This window comes from Scyliorhinus torazame, chromosome 22 (genome assembly GCF_047496885.1).
Source record: "Scyliorhinus torazame isolate Kashiwa2021f chromosome 22, sScyTor2.1, whole genome shotgun sequence".
Taxonomy (NCBI): Eukaryota; Metazoa; Chordata; class Chondrichthyes; order Carcharhiniformes; family Scyliorhinidae; genus Scyliorhinus; species Scyliorhinus torazame.
Genome location: NC_092728.1, coordinates 8,476,909 through 8,492,555, shown reverse-complemented (window position 1 = coordinate 8,492,555; position 15,647 = coordinate 8,476,909). Strand labels below are relative to the sequence as shown.

Genomic DNA, 15,647 nt, shown 5'->3' with positions numbered 1-15,647 from the left:
CTCCTCCTGTTCCTGTGTAACAGGCTGGAGAGGGGCTGAATGGGCACCTCCTGTTCCTGTGTAACAGGCTGGAGAGGGACTGAATGGGCCTTCTCCTGTTCCTGTGTAACAGGCTGGAGAGGGGCTGAATGGGCCTCCTCCTGTTCCTGTGTAACAGGCTGGAGAGGGGCTGAATGGGCCTCCTCCTGTTCCTGTGTAACAGGCTGGAGAGGGGCTGAATGGGCCTCCTCCTGTTCCTGTGTAACAGGCTGGAGAGGGGCTGAATGGGCCTCCTCCTGTTCCAGTGTAACAGGCTGGAGACGGGCTGAATGGGCCTCCTCCTGTTCCTGTGTAACAGGCTGGAGAGGGGCTGAATGGCCTCCTGTTCCTGTGTAACAGGCTGGAGAGGGGCTGAATGGGCCTCCTCCTGTTCCTGTGTAACAGGCTGGAGAGGGGCTGAATGGGCTCCTCCTGTTCCTGTGTGACAGGCTGGAGAGGGGCTGAATGGGCCCCCTCCTGTTCCTGTGTAACAGGCTGGAGAGGGGCTGAATGGGCTCCTCCTGTTCCTGTGTAACAGGCTGGAGAGGGGCTGAATGGGCCCCCTCCTGTTGCTGTGTAACAGGCTGGAGAGGGGCTGAATGGTCTCCTCCTGTTCCTGTGTAACAGGCTGGAGAGGGGCTGAATGGGGCTCCTCCTGTTCCTGTGTAACAGGCTGGAGAGGGGCTGAATGGGCCTCCTCCTGTTGCTGTGTAACAGGCTGGAGAGGGGCTGAATGGTCTCCTCCTGTTCCTGTGCAACAGGCTGGAGAGGGGCTGAATGGGCCCCTCCTGTTCCTGTGTAACAGGCTGGAGAGGGGCAGAATGGGCCTCCTGTTCCTGTGTAACAGGCTGGAGAGGGGCTGAATGGGGCTCCTCCGGTTCCTGTGTAACAGGCTGGAGAGGGGCTGAATGGGTCTCCTCCTGTTCCTGTGTAACAGGCTGGAGAGGGGCTGAATGGGGCTCCTCCTGTTCCTGTGTGACAGGCTGGAGAGGGGCTGAATGGTCTCCTCCTGTTCCTGTGTGACAGGCTGGAGAGGGGCTGAATGGGTCTCCTCCTGTTCCTGTGTAACAGGCTGGAGAGGGGCTGAATGGGCCTCCTGTGTAACAGGCTGGAGAGGGGCTGAATGGGCCTCCTCCTGTTCATGTGTAACAGGCTGGAGGGGCTGAATGGGCCTCCTCCTGTTCCTGTGTAACAGGCTGGAGAGGGGCTGAATGGGGCCTCCTCCTGTTCCTGTGTAACAGGCTGGAGAGGGGCTGAATGGGCCTCCTCCTGTTCCTGTGTAACAGGCTGGAGAGGGGCTGAATGGGGCCTCCTCCTGTTCCTGTGTTTCAGGCTGGAGAGGGGCTGAATGGGGCCTCCTCCTGTTCGTGGGGAGCAGGCTGGAGAGGGGCTGAATGGGGCCTCATCCTATTCCTGTGTAACAGGCTGGAGAGGGGCTGAATGGGGCCAACTCCTGTTCCTGGGGAGCAGGCTGGAGAGGGGCTGATTGGGCTCCTCCTGTTCCTGTGTAACAGGCTGGAGGGGCCGAATGGGCCTCCTCCTGTTCCTGTGTAACAGGCTGGAGAGGGGCTGAATGGGCCTCCTCCTGTTCCTGTGTAACAGGCTGGAGAGGGGCTGAATGGGCCTCCTCCTGTTCCTGTGTAACAGGATGGAGAGGGGCTGAATGAGCCTCCTCCTGTTCCTGTGTAACAGGCTGGAGAGGGGCTGAATGGCCTCCTCCTGTTCCTGTGTAACAGGCTGGAGAGGGGCTGAATGGGCCTCCTGTTCCTGTGTAACAGGCTGGAGAGGGGCTGAATGGGCCTCCTCCTGTTCCTGTGTAACAGGCTGGAGAGGGGCTGAATGGGCTCCTCCTGTTCCTGTGTAACAGGCTGGAGAGGGGCTAAATGGGCCTCCTCCTGTTCCTGTGTAACAGGCTGGAGAGGGGCTGAATGGCCCTCCTCCTGTTCCTGTGTAACAGGCTGGAGAGGGGCTGAATGGGCCTCCTCCTGTTCCTGTGTAACAGGCTGGAGAGGGGCTGAATGGGCCTCCTCCTGTTCCTGTGTAACAGGCTGGAGAGGGGCTGAATGGGCCTCCTCCTGTTCCTGTGTAACAGGCTGGAGAGGGGCTGAATGGGCCTCCTCCTGTTCCTGTGTAACAGGCTGGAGAGGGACTGAATGGGCCTCCTCCTGTTCCTGTGTAACAGGCTGGAGAGGGGCTGAATGGGCCTCCTCCTGTTCCTGTGTAACACGCTGGAGAGGGGCTGAATGGGCCTCCTCCTGTTCCTGTGTAACATGCTGGAGAGGGGCTGAATGGGCCTCCTCCTGTTCCTGTGTAACAGGCTGGAGACGGGCTGAATGGGCCTCCTCCTGTTCCTGTGCAACAGGCTGGAGAGGGGCTGAATGGCCTCCTGTTCCTGTGTAACAGGCTGGAGAGGGGCTGAATGGGCCTCCTCCTGTTCCTGTGTAACAGGCTGGAGAGGGGCTGAATGGGCTCCTCCTGTTCCTGTGTGATAGGCTGGAGAGGGGCTGAATGGGCCCCCTCTCCTCCTGTTCCTGTGTAACAGGCTGGAGAGGGGCTGAATGGGGCTCCTCCTGTTCCTGTGTGACAGGCTGGAGAGGGGCTGAATGGTCTCCTCCTGTTCCTGTGTGACAGGCTGGAGAGGGGCTGAATGGTCTCCTCCTGTTCCTGTGTGACAGGCTGGAGAGGGGCTGAATGGGTCTCCTCCTGTTCCTGTGTAACAGGCTGGAGAGGGGCTGAATGGGCTCCTCCTGTTCCTGTGTAACAGGCTGGAGAGGGGCTGAATGGGCCTCCTCCTGTTCCTGTGTAACAGGATGGAGAGGGGCTGAATGGGCCTCCTCCTGTTCCTGTGTAACAGGCTGGAGAGGGGCTGAATGGGCCTCATCCTGTTCCTCTGTAACAGGGTGGAGAGGGGCTGAATGGCCTCCTCCTGTTCCTGTGTAACAGGCTGGAGAGGGGCTGAATGGGCCTCCTCCTGTTCCTGTGTAACAGGCTGGAGAGGGGCTGAATGGGCCTCCTCCTGTTCCTGTGTAACAGGCTGGAGAGGGGCTGAATGGACCGCCTCCTGTTCCTGTGTAACAGGCTGGAGAGGGGCTGAATGGACCTCCTCCTGTTCCTGTGTGACAGGCTGGAGAGGGGCTGAATGGGCCTCCTCCTGTTCCTGTGTAACAGGCTGGAGAGGGGCTGAATGGGCCTCCTCCTGTTCCTGTGTAACAGGCTGGAGAGGGGCTGAATGGGCCTCCTCCTGTTCCTGTGTAACAGGCTGGAGAGGGGCTGAATGGGCCCCTCCTGTTCCTGTGTAACAGGCTGGAGAGGGACTGAATGGGCCTTCTCCTGTTCCTGTGTAACAGGCTGGAGAGGGGCTGAATGGGCCTCCTCCTGTTCCTGTGTAACAGGCTGGAGAGGGGCTGAATGGGCCTCCTCCTGTTCCTGTGTAACAGGCTGGAGAGGGGCTGAATGGGCCTCCTCCTGTTCCTGTGTAACAGGCTGGAGAGGGGCTGAATGGGCCTCCTCCTGTTCCAGTGTAACAGGCTGGAGACGGGCTGAATGGGCCTCCTCCTGTTCCTGTGTAACAGGCTGGAGAGGGGCTGAATGGCCTCCTGTTCCTGTGTAACAGGCTGGAGAGGGGCTGAATGGGCCTCCTCCTGTTCCTGTGTAACAGGCTGGAGAGGGGCTGAATGGGCTCCTCCTGTTCCTGTGTGACAGGCTGGAGAGGGGCTGAATGGGCCCCCTCCTGTTCCTGTGTAACAGGCTGGAGAGGGGCTGAATGGGCTCCTCCTGTTCCTGTGTAACAGGCTGGAGAGGGGCTGAATGGGCCCCCTCCTGTTGCTGTGTAACAGGCTGGAGAGGGGCTGAATGGTCTCCTCCTGTTCCTGTGTAACAGGCTGGAGAGGGGCTGAATGGGGCTCCTCCTGTTCCTGTGTAACAGGCTGGAGAGGGGCTGAATGGGCCTCCTCCTGTTGCTGTGTAACAGGCTGGAGAGGGGCTGAATGGTCTCCTCCTGTTCCTGTGCAACAGGCTGGAGAGGGGCTGAATGGGCCCCTCCTGTTCCTGTGTAACAGGCTGGAGAGGGGCAGAATGGGCCTCCTGTTCCTGTGTAACAGGCTGGAGAGGGGCTGAATGGGGCTCCTCCGGTTCCTGTGTAACAGGCTGGAGAGGGGCTGAATGGGTCTCCTCCTGTTCCTGTGTAACAGGCTGGAGAGGGGCTGAATGGGGCTCCTCCTGTTCCTGTGTGACAGGCTGGAGAGGGGCTGAATGGTCTCCTCCTGTTCCTGTGTGACAGGCTGGAGAGGGGCTGAATGGGTCTCCTCCTGTTCCTGTGTAACAGGCTGGAGAGGGGCTGAATGGGCCTCCTGTGTAACAGGCTGGAGAGGGGCTGAATGGGCCTCCTCCTGTTCATGTGTAACAGGCTGGAGGGGCTGAATGGGCCTCCTCCTGTTCCTGTGTAACAGGCTGGAGAGGGGCTGAATGGGGCCTCCTCCTGTTCCTGTGTAACAGGCTGGAGAGGGGCTGAATGGGCCTCCTCCTGTTCCTGTGTAACAGGCTGGAGAGGGGCTGAATGGGGCCTCCTCCTGTTCCTGTGTTTCAGGCTGGAGAGGGGCTGAATGGGGCCTCCTCCTGTTCGTGGGGAGCAGGCTGGAGAGGGGCTGAATGGGGCCTCATCCTATTCCTGTGTAACAGGCTGGAGAGGGGCTGAATGGGGCCAACTCCTGTTCCTGGGGAGCAGGCTGGAGAGGGGCTGATTGGGCTCCTCCTGTTCCTGTGTAACAGGCTGGAGGGGCCGAATGGGCCTCCTCCTGTTCCTGTGTAACAGGCTGGAGAGGGGCTGAATGGGCCTCCTCCTGTTCCTGTGTAACAGGCTGGAGAGGGGCTGAATGGGCCTCCTCCTGTTCCTGTGTAACAGGATGGAGAGGGGCTGAATGAGCCTCCTCCTGTTCCTGTGTAACAGGCTGGAGAGGGGCTGAATGGCCTCCTCCTGTTCCTGTGTAACAGGCTGGAGAGGGGCTGAATGGGCCTCCTGTTCCTGTGTAACAGGCTGGAGAGGGGCTGAATGGGCCTCCTCCTGTTCCTGTGTAACAGGCTGGAGAGGGGCTGAATGGGCTCCTCCTGTTCCTGTGTAACAGGCTGGAGAGGGGCTAAATGGGCCTCCTCCTGTTCCTGTGTAACAGGCTGGAGAGGGGCTGAATGGCCCTCCTCCTGTTCCTGTGTAACAGGCTGGAGAGGGGCTGAATGGGCCTCCTCCTGTTCCTGTGTAACAGGCTGGAGAGGGGCTGAATGGGCCTCCTCCTGTTCCTGTGTAACAGGCTGGAGAGGGGCTGAATGGGCCTCCTCCTGTTCCTGTGTAACAGGCTGGAGAGGGGCTGAATGGGCCTCCTCCTGTTCCTGTGTAACAGGATTGAAAAGGGACTGAATGGGCCTCCTCCTGTTCCTGTGTAACAGGCTGGAGAGGGGCTGAATGGGCCTCCTCCTGTTCCTGTGTAACACGCTGGAGAGGGGCTGAATGGGCCTCCTCCTGTTCCTGTGTAACATGCTGGAGAGGGGCTGAATGGGCCTCCTCCTGTTCCTGTGTAACAGGCTGGAGACGGGCTGAATGGGCCTCCTCCTGTTCCTGTGCAACAGGCTGGAGAGGGGCTGAATGGCCTCCTGTTCCTGTGTAACAGGCTGGAGAGGGGCTGAATGGGCCTCCTCCTGTTCCTGTGTAACAGGCTGGAGAGGGGCTGAATGGGCTCCTCCTGTTCCTGTGTGATAGGCTGGAGAGGGGCTGAATGGGCCCCCTCTCCTCCTGTTCCTGTGTAACAGGCTGGAGAGGGGCTGAATGGGGCTCCTCCTGTTCCTGTGTGACAGGCTGGAGAGGGGCTGAATGGTCTCCTCCTGTTCCTGTGTGACAGGCTGGAGAGGGGCTGAATGGTCTCCTCCTGTTCCTGTGTGACAGGCTGGAGAGGGGCTGAATGGGTCTCCTCCTGTTCCTGTGTAACAGGCTGGAGAGGGGCTGAATGGGCTCCTCCTGTTCCTGTGTAACAGGCTGGAGAGGGGCTGAATGGGCCTCCTCCTGTTCCTGTGTAACAGGATGGAGAGGGGCTGAATGGGCCTCCTCCTGTTCCTGTGTAACAGGCTGGAGAGGGGCTGAATGGGCCTCATCCTGTTCCTCTGTAACAGGGTGGAGAGGGGCTGAATGGCCTCCTCCTGTTCCTGTGTAACAGGCTGGAGAGGGGCTGAATGGGCCTCCTCCTGTTCCTGTGTAACAGGCTGGAGAGGGGCTGAATGGGCCTCCTCCTGTTCCTGTGTAACAGGCTGGAGAGGGGCTGAATGGACCGCCTCCTGTTCCTGTGTAACAGGCTGGAGAGGGGCTGAATGGACCTCCTCCTGTTCCTGTGTGACAGGCTGGAGAGGGGCTGAATGGGCCTCCTCCTGTTCCTGTGTAACAGGCTGGAGAGGGGCTGAATGGGCCTCCTCCTGTTCCTGTGTAACAGGCTGGAGAGGGGCTGAATGGACCTCCTCTTGTTCCTGTGTAACTGGTTGGAGAGGGGCTGAATGGGTCTCCTCCTGTTCCTGTGTAACAGGCTGGAGAGGGACTGAATGGGCCTCCTCCTATTCCTGTGTAACAGGCTGGAGAGGGGCTGAATGGGCCTCCTCCTGTTCCTGTGTAACAGGCTGGAGAGGGGCTGAATGGCCTCCTCCTGTTCCTGTGTAACAGGCTGGAGAGGGGCTGAATGGCCTCCTCCTGTTCCTGTGTAACAGGCTGGAGAGGGGCTGAATGGACCTCCTCCTGTTCCTGTGTAACAGGCTGGAGAGGGGCTGAATGGGCCTCCTCCTGTTCCTGTGTAACAGGCTGGAGAGGGGCTGAATGGGCCTCCTCCTGTTCCTGTGTAACAGGCTGGAGAGGGGCTGAATGGGCCTCCTCCTGTTCCTGTGTAACAGGCTGGAGAGGGGCTGAATGGGTCTCCTCCTGTTCCTGTATAACTGGTTGGAGAGGGGCTGAATGGGTCTCCTCCTGTTCCTGTGTAACAGGCTGGAGAGGGACTGAATGGGCCTCCTCCTGTTCCTGTGTAACAGGCTGGAGAGGGGCTGAATGGGCCTCCTCCTGTTCCTGTGTAACAGGCTGGAGAGGGGCTGAATGGCCTCCTCCTGTTCCTGTGTAACAGGCTGGAGAGGGGCTGAATGGCCTCCTCCTGTTCCTGTGTAACAGGCTGGAGAGGGGCTGAATGGGCCTCCTCCTGTTCCTGTGTAACAGGCTGGAGAGGGGCTGAATGGGCCTCCTCCTGTTCCTGTGTAACAGGCTGGAGAGGGGCTGAATGGGCTCCTCCTGTTCCTGTGTAACAGGCTGGAGAGGGGCTGAATGGGCTCCTCCTGTTCCTGTGTAACAGGCTGGAGAGGGGCTGAATGGGCTCCTCCTGTTCCTGTGTAACAGGCTGGAGAGGGGCTGAATGGGCCTCCTGTTCCTGTGTAACAGGCTGGAGAGGGGCTGAATGGGCTTCCTCCTGTTCCTGTGTAACAGGCTGGAGAGGGGCTGAATGGGCCTCCTCCTGTTCCTGTGTAACAGGCTGGAGAGGGGCTGAATGGGCCTCCTGTTCCTGTGTAACAGGCTGGAGAGGGGCTGAATGGGCCTCCTCCTGTTCCTGTGTGACAGGCTGGAGAGGGGCTGAATGGGCCTCCTCCTGTTCCTGTGTAACAGGCTGGAGAGGGGCTGAATGGGCCTCCTTATGTTCCTGTGTAACAGGCTGGAGAGGGGCTGAATGGGCCTCCTGTTCCTGTGTAACAGGCTGGAGAGGGGCTGAATGGGCCTCCTCCTGTTCCTGTGTGACAGGCTGGAGAGGGGCTGAATGGGCCTCCTCCTGTTCCTGTGTAACAGGCTGGAGAGGGGCTGAATGGGCCTCCTCCTGTTCCTGTGTAACAGACTGGAGAGGGGCTGAATGGGCCTCCTCCTGTTCCTGTGTAACAGGCTGGAGAGGGGCTGAATGGGCCTCCTCCTGTTCCTGTGTAACAGGCTGGAGAGGGGCTGAATGGGCCTCCTCCTGTTCCTGTGTAACAGGCTGGAGAGGGACTGAATGGGCCTCCTCCTGTTCCTGTGTAACAGGCTGGAGAGGGGCTGAATGGGCCTCCTCCTGTTCCTGTGTAACACGCTGGAGAGGGGCTGAATGGGCCTCCTCCTGTTCCTGTGTAACATGCTGGAGAGGGGCTGAATGGGCCTCCTCCTGTTCCTGTGTAACAGGCTGGAGACGGGCTGAATGGGCCTCCTCCTGTTCCTGTGCAACAGGCTGGAGAGGGGCTGAATGGCCTCCTGTTCCTGTGTAACAGGCTGGAGAGGGGCTGAATGGGCCTCCTCCTGTTCCTGTGTAACAGGCTGGAGAGGGGCTGAATGGGCTCCTCCTGTTCCTGTGTGATAGGCTGGAGAGGGGCTGAATGGGCCCCCTCTCCTCCTGTTCCTGTGTAACAGGCTGGAGAGGGGCTGAATGGGGCTCCTCCTGTTCCTGTGTGACAGGCTGGAGAGGGGCTGAATGGTCTCCTCCTGTTCCTGTGTGACAGGCTGGAGAGGGGCTGAATGGTCTCCTCCTGTTCCTGTGTGACAGGCTGGAGAGGGGCTGAATGGGTCTCCTCCTGTTCCTGTGTAACAGGCTGGAGAGGGGCTGAATGGGCTCCTCCTGTTCCTGTGTAACAGGCTGGAGAGGGGCTGAATGGGCCTCCTCCTGTTCCTGTGTAACAGGATGGAGAGGGGCTGAATGGGCCTCCTCCTGTTCCTGTGTAACAGGCTGGAGAGGGGCTGAATGGGCCTCATCCTGTTCCTCTGTAACAGGGTGGAGAGGGGCTGAATGGCCTCCTCCTGTTCCTGTGTAACAGGCTGGAGAGGGGCTGAATGGGCCTCCTCCTGTTCCTGTGTAACAGGCTGGAGAGGGGCTGAATGGGCCTCCTCCTGTTCCTGTGTAACAGGCTGGAGAGGGGCTGAATGGACCGCCTCCTGTTCCTGTGTAACAGGCTGGAGAGGGGCTGAATGGACCTCCTCCTGTTCCTGTGTGACAGGCTGGAGAGGGGCTGAATGGGCCTCCTCCTGTTCCTGTGTAACAGGCTGGAGAGGGGCTGAATGGGCCTCCTCCTGTTCCTGTGTAACAGGCTGGAGAGGGGCTGAATGGACCTCCTCTTGTTCCTGTGTAACTGGTTGGAGAGGGGCTGAATGGGTCTCCTCCTGTTCCTGTGTAACAGGCTGGAGAGGGACTGAATGGGCCTCCTCCTGTTCCTGTGTAACAGGCTGGAGAGGGGCTGAATGGGCCTCCTCCTGTTCCTGTGTAACAGGCTGGAGAGGGGCTGAATGGCCTCCTCCTGTTCCTGTGTAACAGGCTGGAGAGGGGCTGAATGGCCTCCTCCTGTTCCTGTGTAACAGGCTGGAGAGGGGCTGAATGGACCTCCTCCTGTTCCTGTGTAACAGGCTGGAGAGGGGCTGAATGGGCCTCCTCCTGTTCCTGTGTAACAGGCTGGAGAGGGGCTGAATGGGCCTCCTCCTGTTCCTGTGTAACAGGCTGGAGAGGGGCTGAATGGGCCTCCTCCTGTTCCTGTGTAACAGGCTGGAGAGGGGCTGAATGGGTCTCCTCCTGTTCCTGTGTAACTGGTTGGAGAGGGGCTGAATGGGTCTCCTCCTGTTCCTGTGTAACAGGCTGGAGAGGGACTGAATGGGCCTCCTCCTGTTCCTGTGTAACAGGCTGGAGAGGGGCTGAATGGGCCTCCTCCTGTTCCTGTGTAACAGGCTGGAGAGGGGCTGAATGGCCTCCTCCTGTTCCTGTGTAACAGGCTGGAGAGGGGCTGAATGGGCCTCCTCCTGTTCCTGTGTAACAGGCTGGAGAGGGGCTGAATGGGCCTCCTCCTGTTCCTGTGTAACAGGCTGGAGAGGGGCTGAATGGGCTCCTCCTGTTCCTGTGTAACAGGCTGGAGAGGGGCTGAATGGGCTCCTCCTGTTCCTGTGTAACAGGCTGGAGAGGGGCTGAATGGGCTCCTCCTGTTCCTGTGTAACAGGCTGGAGAGGGGCTGAATGGGCCTCCTGTTCCTGTGTAACAGGCTGGAGAGGGGCTGAATGGGCTTCCTCCTGTTCCTGTGTAACAGGCTGGAGAGGGGCTGAATGGGCCTCCTCCTGTTCCTGTGTAACAGGCTGGAGAGGGGCTGAATGGGCCTCCTGTTCCTGTGTAACAGGCTGGAGAGGGGCTGAATGGGCCTCCTCCTGTTCCTGTGTGACAGGCTGGAGAGGGGCTGAATGGGCCTCCTCCTGTTCCTGTGTAACAGGCTGGAGAGGGGCTGAATGGGCCTCCTTATGTTCCTGTGTAACAGGCTGGAGAGGGGCTGAATGGGCCTCCTGTTCCTGTGTAACAGGCTGGAGAGGGGCTGAATGGGCCTCCTCCTGTTCCTGTGTGACAGGCTGGAGAGGGGCTGAATGGGCCTCCTCCTGTTCCTGTGTAACAGGCTGGAGAGGGGCTGAATGGGCCTCCTCCTGTTCCTGTGTAACAGACTGGAGAGGGGCTGAATGGGGATCCTCCTGTTCCAGTGTAACAGGCTGGAGAGGGGCTGAATGGGCCTCCTCCTGTTCCTGTGTAACAGGCTGGAGAGGGGCTGAATGGGCCTCCTCCTGTTCCTGTGTAACAGGCTGGAGAGGGGCTGAATGGGCCTCCTCCTGTTCCTGTGTAACAGGCTGGAGAGGGGCTGAATGGGCCTCCTCCTGTTCCTGTGTAACAGGCTGGAGAGGGGCTGAATGGGCCTCCTGTTCCTGTGTAACAGGCTGGAGAGGGGCTGAATGGGCCTCCTCCTGGTCCTGTGTAACAGGCTGGAGAGGGGCTGAATGGGCCTCCTGTTCCTGTGTAACAGGCTGGAGAGGGGCTGAATGGGCTCCTCCTGTTTTTCCAGAAGGGGCACTTCCTTAAAAATGCTGAATCATCCACCTTGCAGAGGCTGTGGCGTCGCGGTGGAAGCTGCCGCCATGCACCTGACGCAGCGCCGCACTGACCTGGGAGTATTGCCGCTGGTACCCATCGTCCTGGTAGTACGAGTAGTCTCCTTGCCCGTCCTGGTTTACCCACGTGCTGTGGCTGTCGGCATCTGAACTCTGCAGAGGGCAGGGAGGGTGAAAAGGTCAGAGGGCAATAACCTACACCGATTGTCTTCAACACCACAAACTTGCATCACCCGTGCCCCCTCCCCGACTCCCCCCCACCGCCCCCCCTCTTCCCTCCCCCCATTTCCCCCTCCACCCGTTACCCCATCCACCGCTCCCCCTCTTCCCCCTCCTCCCCGTTTCCCCCTCCACCCCTCCTCCCCGTTTCCCCCCCCACCGCTCCCCCTCCTCCCCGTTTCTCCCCCACCCCTCCCCCTCCTCCCCGTTTCCCCCCCACCGCTCCCCATTTCCCCCTCCACCCCATTTCCCCCTCCTCCCATTTCCCCCTCCACCGCTCCCCTTCCTCCCCGTTTCCCCCTCTACCGCCCCACCCCCGTTTTCCCCAACGCCACCACTCTCACTCGCCGGGGGCGAGGTTATAAGTCAGGGGCTCAGTGGCCGCTGCCTCACGCAGCGAATAAACAGGATCAGTGCAGGGTTCTGCACGCGTACCCAATGCAGCCGTGACCTCCCTCACCCCACACCCCCAACCTCCAGGACATATAGAAACCACGGCTGACACATTGCGATGCAGTCACGTGGGACCGCCGCCTTGCAATGAAAACGTTAAGCCACGGGGACCCCCGTCACGGCTGCTATTGGACGAAGAACGCGGGTGAGCTTGGGCAGAGAGGTGAGTCCTCCCCGATATTTAGAACCATGGAAATGGTACAGCCCAGGAGGGTAGCCATATTGTCCACTCCGACCCAAAGGCACCCAGGTGCTCTTTCTAATCCCACCTTCCTGCACCCAGTCCCGAGCCCTGCAGCTTTCAGCAATAAAGGTGCAGATCCAGGAACTTTTAACAAGACTTTGGGGTCTGTGCCTCCACCAACTCAGGCAGCGAATTCCAGACCCCCACTCCCCTCTGCGTAAAAACATCTTTCCTCATGTCCCCTCGACACCTTCTGCCACTTCTCTTGAATCAAAGACCCCTGGTTTTTGAACTCTATTCCAAGGAAACACATTCCTGCTGCCCACTCTGTATCGTCCCCTCACAATTTTGTTCACCTCAATCAAGTCACCCCCTCAGCCCTCTCTGTTCCAGTGAAAACAGCCCCGACCTCTTCAATCTCTCCTCACAGACACACCTTTCCAGCCCTGGCAACATTCTTGTAAACCTCCTCTGCACTCTCTCCAGAGCAATAACGTCCTTCCTGTAATGTGGCGACCGGAACTGCCCACAATACTCCAGTTGTGGCCTCACCAGTATTTTATACAATTCCAACATTATATCCGTACTTTTTATTCTATAGCTCTGCCAATGGAGAGCATTCCATCTGCTTTCTTAACAACCGTGTGTACGTGAACTGCTGCCTTTAGGGACCTGCGTACCTGTACGCCAAGATCTCTCACTTCATCTACCCCTCTTAGTATATTCCCATTATTGTGTACTCTCTATAACTGTTTGACCTCCCTAAATGCTGACCTCACACCGACTTTAACTCCATCTGCACCCCTCTACCCCAAATCGCTAATAAATACAACAGCAAGGGCTCCAACACCGATCCCTGCAGAATACTTGAAACAACGTTCCATTCGCAGGCTACCATCGACCATTCCCTTTTCTTTCCTATTACTGGGACAACTTTGTTGTGATATTGCCCTGTATCCTGTGGGCTTTTACTTTTCTGACCAGTGGGACCTTGTAGGCAACATCCGCTGCATTACCCTCGTCAATCCTCCTCGTCCCTTCTTCAAAGCATTCAATCATATTTGTGAGGCAAAATCCGAACAATTTATAATCAATCAGGATTGATTTGAACAATTTTCCCACCACCGAACCAAAGACTAAATGGCCTATAATTGTTTGACTTTTCCTTCGATCCCTTCTTAAAACAACGGAAGTTGCACTCCTCTGGCACCTCCCCAGTGTTCAGTGCAATTTGGAAAATAATCCCTCAGGGCATCTGGCATCATCTCCTCCCTGACCTCCTTCAACATCCCGGGAAACAATCCATCCGGCCCTGGCGACTTGTCCAATCTCGGGGATCTGAACTCCTCTCACACTTCCTCTCTCCTCCTGATTATCTCACACGGCTCCTCTTGGATGACTATATCCGCCACATCCCTTTCCTTTGCCAATACGGAGACAGAAATTCATTTAAAACTCTTCCCATATCCTCCGCACTTTCACACAAGTTCCCTTATTCATCTTGAATAGGTCACACTTTTTCCTGAACTATCCTTTTCCTATTCCAGGGAAGCATCTTTGGGTTTTCCTTCATCTTGCTTGCGAATATTTTTTGTCACTTCTCTTTCATTTCCTTTTTTTTACTTGATCCTTGTACTTTCTATCCTTCGCTAGGATAGTGTTGAGCTTTCTATGACGACCATAAGCTTTCGTTTTCTCTTTTACCTTTCCCTGTATTTTCCGAGGCCACCACAGGCAGCACTTATGGAGGGGACATGTCTGCTTTGTACCCTAGGATCCACTGCTTCCCACTGGTTTACCACCGAGTTACCCTTTAGCAGTCCTGTCCAGTCCATTAAATCACTTCTCAGTTTTGGAAAATTGGCCCTCCCCCAGTTTATAACTTTTACTCCTGATGTACCTCTGCCCCTTTACAGAATACCTCTTGATTCCTACAGACAGAATTGTACTGGTTAGCATTATTGCTTCACAGCGCCAGGGTCCCGGCTTGGGTGTTTGTGCGGAGTCTGCACGCTCTCCCCGTGTCTGCGTGGGTTTCCTCCGGATGCTCCGGTTTCCTCCCACGAGTCCCGAAAGACGTGCTGTTAGGTGAATTGGACATTGTGAATTCTCCCTCTGTGTACCCGAACAGGCGCCGGAATGTGGCGACTAGGGGCTTTTCACAGTAACTTCATTGCAGTGTTAATGTAAGCCAACTTGTGACAATAAACATTATTATATCTATCTCCCTCTCACTTTTTGGGGATCTGTAGTATATTCCCAGTAATGCGACCGCCCCTTTTTAAATTCAACCCAACACATAAAGCTTCATTTGTGAGCCCATTTAGTATATCAGCTCTTCTCACAACTAGAATTGATTTTTTAACCAACAATGTAATGTGCCCTTCTTTCTTTAAAATATAAATTTAGAGTACCCAATTAATTTTTTCCAACTAAGGGGCAATTTAGCGTGGCCAATCCACCTACCCTGCACATCTTTGGGTTGTGGGGGTTAAACCCACGCAGACACGGGGAGAATGTGCAAACTCCACACGGACAGTGACCCAGAGCCGGGATCGAACCTGGGACCTCGGCGCCGTGAGGCAGCAGTGCTAACCACTGTGCCGCCCTAGCCCTCCTTTTTCTTTAAATCACCCACTCTATCCTACCTGAATACTCTAAATCCAGGGGTAATCAGCTTTCCCTCTCCTTCAGGCAGGTTTCCGTTGTAGCACTGACATCCTGCTGCCATGTGTCTAACTGTGCCCGTAACTTAGCTGCCTTGGGTGTAATACTCCCGGCATTGGAGTATAAACAGTTCAGCTCCGTCAAGATCCTTCGCTGATGCTTTTTAGCCCTTTTGTCTTTGAGTCACTGACTACATCACAAACTAATGTTCTACTTCCTGGTTCCAATCTGAACCTGACCCATCGAAGCCCCCACCCTCCGCCAAGCATACTAGTCCCAGCTCTTCCCGGGTGCAACCCGTCCGGTTTCTGCAGTTCCTACCTTCTGCAGAACCGGTCCCAATGCCTCAAGAAGATAAATCCGTCCCTTGTACACCATTTATCCCTCAAATTCTGTCAGAGACTCTCTGGACTGGAACCGTTGCCTCTGCTCCTCTCCAGATCGGTGCCGGCAGATCTGTGGAGCTTTTTGTGGCGCCCGCTCGTTCTGGTTTCAGTCGCCAACGCCCGCGGTATTTCGCTTTATTTTGTTAAATAACAGTCAGTGGCCGTACAGTCCATTATTGCCTCTGCCCCTTCGGCACAGAGATCGTCACCACGTCTGTCGGTGGGATCTTTACTACGTGAAAACCCGTTGCTGCGTTTCCTACATTACACCAGTGGAGTGAGCGAGCGTTTTGATCCGCACCATAGCTAATGCATCCCTCCAGCAGCCGGAGAGCGGAAGACGAGTCACGCTTTCCTCTGGTGATACGTTCTGCTGAGTGGGGGAATGTCTGTCTGCCGCAGCGCCCCTGCACGCTCGCTGATTTACAGACGGGCGCGGGCGCTGAACAGGCAGCCGGCAGGAGCGGCCGCGAACGGATCTCTTGCTCCGCAGGTGGCGTCTCCATTCACAGGGTTCGAAGGGCATTGTCCGACCCGACGGCGTCAGGCCCTCGAACCTTTCAATGTCACATCCCCACCCCTCACCCCCTCGATTCCACAGGTGCCCAGAAATGCCGTCTTGACGCCCTCTTCCCTCAAGCTCCATCTCACTCCCTCCCTCACGAACTGAACTCCCTCACCTGGTTGACTGCCCACTGCGCAGCGGCGATCGCTGTACTGGCCACAGATGCTGCACTGGCCCGGCTGCCATCCGTCAGCACCACATCCCTGCAGCGAGAGCGGAAAGAAAGAGGATGTC

General features: G+C 57.3%; 2 protein-coding genes across 9 annotated transcripts in view; both read right to left on the bottom strand.

Moving 5' to 3' along the window:
- The window catches only part of LOC140398897 (semaphorin-3F-like), a 558,403-nt gene that overhangs the window by 238,411 nt on the left and 304,345 nt on the right, over positions 1 to 15,647 (bottom strand). The window lies entirely within an intron of this gene.
- The window catches only part of LOC140398896 (RNA-binding protein 10-like), a 108,420-nt gene that overhangs the window by 27,956 nt on the left and 64,817 nt on the right, over positions 1 to 15,647 (bottom strand). For all 8 annotated transcript variants that reach the window (XM_072487856.1, XM_072487854.1, XM_072487860.1 and 5 more), the window contains exons 12-13: positions 15,529 to 15,616; positions 10,994 to 11,092 (exon numbers count right to left, since the gene is read on the bottom strand). In XM_072487856.1, coding sequence (XP_072343957.1) covers positions 10,994 to 11,092; positions 15,529 to 15,616 — 187 coding nt within the window. The remainder of the gene's footprint in view (positions 1 to 10,993; positions 11,093 to 15,528; positions 15,617 to 15,647) is intronic.